The sequence below is a fragment of the Nanorana parkeri genome, unplaced genomic scaffold (assembly GCF_000935625.1).
Source record: "Nanorana parkeri isolate BGI_ZX_2015 unplaced genomic scaffold, ASM93562v1 scaffold1477, whole genome shotgun sequence".
NCBI classification, from domain to species: domain Eukaryota; kingdom Metazoa; phylum Chordata; class Amphibia; order Anura; family Dicroglossidae; genus Nanorana; species Nanorana parkeri.
The window spans coordinates 313,389-323,287 of NW_017307745.1; the positions used below are offsets into that span (position 1 = coordinate 313,389).

A 9,899-nucleotide genomic window follows, 5' to 3' on the forward strand; every position below is an offset into this window, starting at 1 on the left:
CTACAGTCTCTTCTCCCTCCTGGTGCCGGCTGCAGTGGTCTGTGCCCCCACTGCCTCTGCTGATACAGGCGGGGATTGAAAGGGACACAGACCACTGCAGCCAGCAACAGCAGTGAGAAGACCGGAAGAGCAGAGCAGCGACAACTAATCGTAAAGTAACTAATCAATGAAAATCGTTGCACCGATTGTCAACGATTATATTCGATTAGTTGTTGCAGCCCTAGATACTTGACCACTCTGTTCAACGACCAGCTCATCTGGCTTATACCTGGTATCTTTGGGTAAGGCGGAAACACATGCAAATCCCCCTGCTTCCCTATACTGTAATGTAGCACTTGGTGTCTGAGCAGCCAGTAATCAGGGTTCTCTTCTATGGCTAATACAATATGAGGTGAAGGAACACCCCAGGTTCAGTGGGGAACACCTGAAGCATGCAAACAATATATCACCAATGATCCTGCGGTTCCTGTGCGTGTTTTAGTAATCATGAGGAAACCCAAACTGAACCATAACCTAGAGACTATGACAGGAGATCTTGTTGCTAAATCAACCATTGGGGTAATTCCACCTTTTTAGAATCCATCTACAACTAATGTTTGGTTGGACCGACTAAAGATTTTTATTAAATGGCATGCATTTGTCTTAGAGCAGCAGAAAACACTTCAGAAAAGATGAAATAAGCATATGTAGTGATTTATATACATGCCAGCTGCGATTCATGCCTTTATTTCAGTGATACATCTGCCACTGATCATGTGCTGTATTACCCATTTGCCTGCTTTTCTTGGCATCAGTTGCAGTGCTTGTGTATGGGTACAGCTGAGTAGAGGTGGCTAATGCTTGCTGCTTGGCTTTAAAGTAGATCAGCATTGCACCCTAAGGCTGGCTTACTGGCTCCTGTAAACAGAAAGGAAAGAAAGGAAAACTGACCACTTTGTATTGCTAATGTTCCTAGACAACACTTCTCCGCATGCCTGCATTCTTTATCGGAGGAGGAGATGATTAATTTACATACTCAATGACGCACATACCCAAGTATACATCTGTGCATTTGTTGACATGAAAACCAATATAGTTGGTGTTCAATCGTGAAAACGGGATTGCATCATAATATGTTTAATACGTATCGATGTCTGTATGATGAGCCGTCTTTTTCTAAAATGCTTGCTTCTGATTTCTAATGGACACGAATAGATGAACAGCTACGATTTGACTGGCCAATACAAGCATTATTTTTCCTATCTATAGGCTTGTTTTACAGAATACAATGTACATGTTGAGTTTCAGTTTTGCCACTTCTGTGACCCCCAATACAACCAATTCCTGGATTCATTGGTGGCTCTGGGAAACTTCTGCAATATTCCTCACATGTAATTGCTTTGTTCTCGCACATCAGATAGTGAACCATAATTCAGAAAATCAGAGAGGTGAGGTGATGTAAGATCGGTAAGCGTTGCGTTCATAGACCTAAATGGCCTTCTGGATGTACAATTTTTTTTCTTCTTTATGCTACTGTGTGTTGTGCACGTTGGGCAGGAGAAACTAACTGGGTGGTTTGGTCAGCTGACCCATGCTATTAGTGTTAAAATGTAGAACTTGTGCCTACTGAAGGTAAAGAAAACCTGTACTGAGAACACATTGGAACACTCTGAAAACATTTTTGAAATTGCTAGTTGCCTGGAAGTTATAATTTTAAAGGCTTTAATTCTTTGAGTCTAACTCAGAACAAGTAATGCAGATCAGAAGCTCTACCTATGTCTGACGTCAGTAACAACGTGATGGATAAACATTTTTAGAAGAGTCGGCAATGACAAACTCCATGCTTCTTTCAGTATAAATGTATGACCATGTCCAACTAAAACTTTTTTGTTGTGGTATAGGACAGAGAGAAATAAACATTCCTGTTGGATTTTTACCGCTATTCCACACTATGTTAAAGATTTCCCATTCCTTACCTTCAACGTAAAACTGTATAATATGCAAAAGAAAGACAAAAATAAAGTGACGCTAAACTTAGGAGTTAAGTCTTAAAAATCCATTCAAGTACCTAAACTATTAACAAAAATGTATCTTATTTGTGTATCACTCGGCTGTAGATCCTCAAATCATCTCTGAATAGGTGCTGATACTGTCCTTCCTTCTGGAGAGTGGTTACTCTTGTTCCCCATGGTCCCTGTGTGTGTTGTAAAGTAGCCACCGCTCCAAGCTCACTCCCATGATGGACTACAATCTCACATTTAGTCTACTAATTTGTATTGAGATTGTAGTACATCACAGGAGTGAGCTTGGAGCGGTGGCTACTTTACAACACACACGGGGACCATGGGGAACAAGAGTAACCACTCTCCAGAAGGAAGGACAGTATCAGCACCTATTCAGAGATGATTTGAGGATCTACAACCGAGTGATACACTAAAAAGGTCCAGTACTGTTAATAGTTCAGGTAATTGTATTTTTAAGATTTAACTCCTGAGTTTAGTGTCACTTAAAAGAAAGGTGTGCGGGTTTTTTTTTTCTGTAGATTTGGGGGAAGCCTATAACCCCAGTCAGCTTTTGTTGCGGCCTACAGTGGCACAGCATAAATCGAAATGAAAGAAACAGCCAGCACTCCTTAAACAGCATGTATTAAAAACACTGGTGTTAGTTGCCTATATTTACAAATCTATGTGGAAGCCCCGCCAAGGCCCCTCTGTGTAGTGTGGTCCCTAACACTAAACAAAGTGCCAATCCTGGGATATACATAACAATACATAGATTGCCTGGAGGTAACAAATTCTGGGACACACCAGAAGCTCCCAGAGTATCTCCACCTCTGTTTTTATTACATAGTGTTTAAGGACTGCTGGCTTTTCCTTTCATTTAGCATTTTGTTGCTTTCTGTGTTCCTGTTGCTGATTTTTATTTGCTTTCTGTGTAGTGACGTTATCACTGACAGTAGGCAGAAGAATCACTTGATTCTCACAATTACACTAAACAGCATGCAAAGAGGAATCTGCACTACTGGCTACCATATTCAGACAGCTCGTACCCCATAGCTTTCTGAGTACCTGAAAACTGACTCCATTGGTTTGGATGCAGTCACTGCTCAGTCAACTATTTTCCACCCAGCTCCTTTTGAGTTTTTTTTGTTATTCAACTCTTGTTGAGCGAGTGGTGCCAGCAAGGCCACCCACAGCTTGAAATCGGCAGAAATTCGAGCCATGTATGTATGAAGGGAAATGTCTTTTAATGGAGCCTCAGATATCTTAAGAAATCAGTCTCCAATCCTACTCCATTGCATCTATTAAAAGAAAAAAGTTTAAGCTGGACATACCATTTAACCTCTTTAGTGAATGATTTGTGCGTGTGGGCAGGGATAGGGGAGATGATGCTTTTGTTTGCAATTAGGGCTGCAACTAACTATTTTCATAATCAATTAGTTGGCTGATTACTTTTTAGATTAATCGGGGGGGGGGGGGAATCCCATCTTTTAATGTAAAAAAAAAAATACACATGGAGTGTTACAACATAAAATTTACTTCATAATTAAACTGTATGCACATTTTTTGCAATTGCACTGCACTGGAACACATGGCATTGCAGTGCCGCACATTCCACTGCGGGCGGGAAGCGTGTTTGGGATGCCATTGAAATGAATGGCACAACAACGCACATCCCGTAGCAGAAGTTTTCAGGCCGAAATCTAAAATGAAGTTTTCCACCTTTTATTTATTTATATTTTTACAATCGGGAAGCCAGGCGGTACGTCATGACTCGCATCCTGGCTTCCTAAATGGTCATGAAGCAAGGCAGCCTCGGCAAGTAAAGCCGGCGTTCTTTTGCTAGAACACCAGCTTCACAGGAAGCTGGGCGACAGGTCATGATCTGCTGCCCGACTTCCTGATAGTCGGGGCACAAGGCACCGATACTCTGTATCGGCGAGTACTGAAAAAGAAATATCGGTACTTGTGCTCTATACAGAAAAACCGGGATCAGTGCATCCCTAGTTTTAAATAATCCCATGGAAGTCCCCCATGGTTGTGAGTAATAAGTCTAAAGCACAATAATGCTCATCAATAAATAAGGAATGAAATGGTGTAAAGTGCAGTAACCATGTATTCAATCAGAATTCACCAAACTGGTGTCTGATTAGTTTAACATGAATGCTGAATGTTATGAGCTGCTACACTTAGCTCTTTATTATTATGCCGTAATTTACTTGGGATTAAAGAGCAAAGTGCAAATAGAGTAATGTATTGCAATGCAATCCACTATTTTCATTTTTCACTTATTAAAAAAGTAAACCCAAACCTTTTCTTTTGGGTACAGATGTACATTCGCCAATAGACTTCTGTGTCCAAAAGTCAGCAGAAAGCAGGCATAAGCCTGCTATCAGCTGACAGCATAGAGCCGCTCTGTAGTCGAGAAGGATTGTGACAAAATTGGGAGGGGAGGTGGGTCAGGCAATGGCCGACCGTCACTGCTGCCTGCTGAGAGCACGGAGTGAGTGCCGACTGATCAACGGTCCCGCAAACGCTCACTTCTTGGTCTTAGAACTGGCATTGGACAGCGGCATTGTAGTAATTTCCCCTTTAAGCAAGACTGGCTTCTATTCCCAACTGAACACCATTGCTTGAATTTATGTATTGGTGCATTAACTTGCTTTGCTACCGAGAGGTTTGTATTGTGCTCGATAACAGTGCCATCAAACATCTGTTGTGGTTAAGGATCTTTATACTGTACTCACTACAGATATAATACCGCAAACTGCCAACCATCTTCGCAGGTTCGAAGCCGGCTTCCATTCAAACTTTACCCAACTATAGGGCGTGAACTGGAAGGCAATTCTCTTCATTTTGCCTCTAAAATTGAAAAAAAAAATGTTATATATCACTTAATAGGATTCTCTATCTAATTTGCAAAGACAGACATTTCCTGTGCTCATACATTTAACACAGATATACAGCAGATCTTAAAAAGGAAGCCTGGTGAGAAAAATTAGGCTGTTGTTTTCTTCTCCAGTCTTCCAGTGCTTTGCTTGAAAAATATATTATATATACATACATACATACATACACAGGGCTTGAAAATTCCACTCGTCCACAGCTCTGTGACAGGAGATCAAAGGGAGTTCAGTATACGAACTCCCTAGTGATGTATATTACATCACTTCCTGCATTCAGTGTCACTCTTCAGCTAGAGAAGCTGATGAAGCCGATCTCTGCTTCATCAGCTTCTCTTGGGGTCCCTAGATGACATTAGGGGTCTTCGAGACCCCTGATGTCTCCATAAAGAGGACCTGTCATGTAAATTGGTTATCCCATAGGGGGCTTCTTAGCCCCCCATGTAATAGCAATAAAGTTGTGTGTAAAAAAAAAAAAAAGTACAAAAATTAAAGAATCATTAAAAAAAAATGAAGCATAAACATTTTAAAAATACTTTTTTTTTTTTAAAGTCCCCGCCCCCCCACATACACACAGATTTGTGCCGCACATGTTGCATATAGCCGCAAACGTCGGAGTGAGAGCAATAATTTTAGAGCCATTAAGGCCGGGTTCACACCTGGGCGTTTTACAGCGCTGATCGACGTGCTGTAAAACGCCCAGCAAGTGAAATCCCATTATTTCCTTATGCCCAAAGGAGTACAGGAGCTTTGGGGCATATTTCTGGGCGTATCCATTAGGATACAGCCGGACAGCCCTCATAAACGCGCGTTTCATGGGCCGCAAATCGGGGGGAAAATGCGCAGCATGAAACACGTGTCATACGCGCATATTTCGATCACCTAGGTGGGAACCCAGCCTAAAGAAGAACTATGAGGTGAGTGCTTTTTACCTCATAGTTCACGCAATTTTAAGGCTTGACATGTTTGGTGTCTATTTACCCGAACTGATACAGTTTTTTCGGTATCAAGTACTGGTATTTATCTTTCAGTACTCGCCTATACCACATAGCGATACCGGTACTTCAGCTAGCATGGAGCCGGTTCCCGGCCAATCAGGAAGCTTGGCAGTGTGTCATTACCCGCCGCCCAGCTTCTTGATTGCCTGGGAAGCCGGCTCCATGCTGTTTGAAGGCAAAAACTGAAGAATTATAGACTAATGTACAAAAGTCGACCTTGTTCCAAACGCAAACTGATTTACTCAAATCAGTTCAAAGGTGCGGGTGCTGGATCTGGCCGGTAAGCCCGTCACTGCTCCTCAGTGGTACAATTTACGATGAAAACCATCGCGCACTGATATATACTGTATCTATACTAAGATAATCAGATAACCCTCCTCGCCTCAATCCATATCGTGTTTTACCCCAACATATGGGGTTTTAGGCTCCATTCACACAAGAGTGGTTGTCCGCACATATTGACAACCGCTCCTGTGTGAATGGAGCCTAAACCGCTCTAAACCTAAAAAAAGAATTCTGAAATGGAGAAAGATTTGGGGGTCACTGTAGACCATAAACTCAATAATAGATTACAGTGCCAGGTTGCGGTAAGCAAAGCTAGTAGAGTCATGTCCTGCATCAAGAAGGGAATGTTTTGCAGGGATAAGTCTATAATTTTGCCACTTTACACATCACTGGTTCGGCCTCACCTGGAGTATGCGGTGCAGTTTTGGGCACCGGTACACAGAGGGGATGTCCTTGAACTGGAGAAAGTCCAGCGAAGGGCGACCAAACTCATCAAAGGGATGGAGGACCAGAGCTATGAGACACGGTTACTAAATTTAAATATGTTCACGCTGGAACTAAGGAGATTAAGGGGGGACATGATTTTCATGTACAAAATGTTCCATAGTCATAGCAACATTAGCAATAAACTCTTCACGATTAATTCCGTAACAAAGACTAGAGGCCACCACCTAAAACTGGTAGGAAAAAAAATTCAAACACAAGGGGCGAAGGGGATTCTTCTCAGTTCGCGCGGTTAGGGTCTGGAACTCACTGCCACAAGCAGTGATTTCAGCTAATAGTCTGGAATCATTCAAGAAGCTTTTGGACGATTTCCTGAGTAACAGTAATATACAGGGGTACAAGTACTCCTAAAAACGAGTCGGGGATCTTTACACACACACACACACACACAATAGGTTGGACTTGATGGACATGTGTCTTTATTCAACCTCAAATACTATGTAACTATGTAATGTGCATCGTTCAGACTATTGCGGGAACCGTGTGATACAAAATCGTTCGTCCCGCAAAACAGTCCAAGCACGTTTGCAGGTATAGTAATAGCCTCAAACAAGCGGAATCCATGCAGATGTAAACATTTTAGCGTTTTCGTACTGTGCAGTCTACCGCACAGAAAACCGCTCGGAAGCGCAAACGCTAAATGTGAATGGAGCTTGATTGTAGAGCTACTGACATGTTGTCCATAGTAAATAGTAAATATGTAAAATTGTCAATATGTCAATAGTAAATATGTTAAAATTGGCAGAAATATGTTTGTTTTTTGTCTCTGCACGGGAAAAAAAAAAAAAAGCTGTTACTTGACCAGAGTAACGTACACATATAAATAGCGTGCGCATATTTACCTTTGCCAGAGGTAAGCACTGAGTTCCAATCCACCAGAGCGGATATTTTTGATTCGTCGCAAAATTGAATTTCCTGTTTTACAAATGCACAATATCATTTACACAGAAAGATACAAAAGAAGGAACATTAGCAATACTTTACATTTTTTCATGCATCTGTCTTGGGTTTTACTGACAACAGAACCTTTTCTCATTCTGCAGGAAAACACAAACTGAACCCTCCTCCAAGTGCAAGTCAAGGACAAAGTGAACGCAGCAGCAGAGAAGGTTCAAGTCAGAGAGTGCCTCGCCAACCAAGTGCCAGCCGCATGCAGAAGAGCAGCAGCTCAGGAAAAAGCAGCGGAGGGAGCAGTACATAGCAGCTCTTGTCGTGGTCTGTGTTACTGCGGGTATCACAGTGCAGACATTGACACTGTGTCTACTCATGCTTTATCGAATGCTGCTGCTCCATCTCTCAGTGACCTCATCAGAGTGTTAGCCGATACAAGCTACCTTTCCTCTACATGGATCATTCCCTGAATGTAATAGGCCTGGCATTTCTGCAGAGACTAATGCTATAGATCATTTTTCTTTCTGATATTTGATAAGTTTAATTGTGTCGATTTGCATGCAATTGACACTGGTTTTAAAGCCAAAACTCCAGGCTAGTATTAAAAACACCCTCAATCCAGTTATGTATTCATGATTAAATCATGAATGTATTTGGTAATGCAGCTGGTACAGTATATGTATGCAAATCTGTCTTTACATTGGGTTCTTCTAATCTCCAGTACAGGAGCACTCTGACTGGGTGGTGAAGAATTTACAATCTGTCAGATTGATATTCATTTTTCATTGTGCTGCAAGTCTAGAATTCTAAACGTTTACAGGAGTGGTGAGCACAGGGATGACCCCATCAATGCACTCCTTTATTGTCCAGTCAAGATATGGAGGAGAGGGGACCGAAGAAATGTTTTAGTAGTGGAGCTTTAACCAGTCACCCTTTTGGATGATGATGGTTTCAGGAGGAAAAGTATAGAACTATGAACATTGAAGATGCTTGCAATATTATTAGTGAGGTAGAACCCACATGAGGGTCACATAACTGAAATGCTGGGGTTATGATTTTTCCCTTGACATTCTGTAAGGATAGAAATATGGGAGTTGTCATTACTGACTTGTTTTTGGAGTTGAATGCTGCAGGACTGTTATCCTTCCTTCTCTACTGGTTAAGTCACTGACTTGAAATGTGCATATCAAACATAAGCAAATGTGCACACCTAATATGCATTAGTTTGCCCCGGGTAGTGGGAAGTGATAAAAGTTATCCTTTTATCTCTTCCCACACACTTTATTCAGCTCTCCACACACTTTATTCTGTTTGTACAGTTGGTGGCTGGGAAGTGGTAAAAACTAGGGATGCACCGATACCGGTTTTGCGGTATCGAGTACCATTTTTTTTTTCTGTAGTCGCCGAAACTGATACCGGAAGTCTCATTAGTGAAGCCAGGAGGCTGTAATGACTCGCCGCCCGGCTTCCTGATTAGCTGGGAAGCCGCCTTGCCCAAATGCTCCCGATGCCTATCCAGATACCGGAACTTCCAGTATCGGGAAGGTGGGGGTGGCAAGTCATTGCACGCTGCCTGGCTTCCTGATTGGGTGGGAAGCCGGCTCCATGCTCCCTCGTCACTTGCTGACGAGGAAGGATGGAGCCAGCTTTCCGGCCAATCAGGAAGCCAGGCGGCGACTCATTACACGCCGCCCAGCTTTCTGATTGGCCAGAAAGCTGGCTCGATGCTCCCTCATCACCAAGTGGCAAGGGAGCATGGAGCCGGCTTCCCAGCCAGGCAGTGTGTAATGACTTGCCGCGCGGCTTCCTGATACCGGAAGTTCCGATATCGGAGTAGGCATTTGGGCGAGTACTCGTACTTGCCCAAATACTCTGTATCGGCATCGATACCGATACTAGTATCGGCGCATCCCTAGTAAGACGCAGATAAACTGCCTGGTTTTACTGCCCCTGGCTGCCCATATGAATGAGGCCTAAGGGAGATTGTAATGTGTGTAGTAAACTGAAGTATGATGGTTATGGAACGTAAGCTTTGAAAAACAAGTCACCAGTGGCAATTGCATTATTTCTCTTCTCACAGATGTTCAAGTATATTTTGAAAGCTCCAGAAAAGTCATTTGATGCTTTAGCGAGGTGCAGGTGTAAACAGAGTGAGCTGCTTTGTAGTTCTGACCAAAGAACAACCCACGGTACAAGGAATTACTGATGTCTGAGCCTAGAACAAACTGATCCCATGCACTTCTGCGTCTCTAGGATGTTAAACTTAATGGGGGTCCATGTGAAAGAATGAGATTCCTTCCTAAATGGTTTTTTTTCCATTGTATCCTTTTTTCACACCT

General features: G+C 42.5%; 1 protein-coding gene across 3 annotated transcripts in view; it reads left to right on the forward strand.

Moving 5' to 3' along the window:
- LOC108798450 (mitotic-spindle organizing protein 2B-like) overlaps positions 1–8,090 on the forward strand; it is a 17,806-nt gene extending 9,716 nt beyond the window's left edge. For all 3 annotated transcript variants that reach the window (XM_018570205.1, XM_018570206.1, XM_018570207.1), the window contains one exon: positions 7,713–8,090. In XM_018570205.1, coding sequence (XP_018425707.1) covers positions 7,713–7,870 — 158 coding nt within the window. In that variant the 3' untranslated portion in view covers positions 7,871–8,090. The remainder of the gene's footprint in view (positions 1–7,712) is intronic.
- Positions 8,091–9,899: the final 1,809 nt, after the last annotated feature.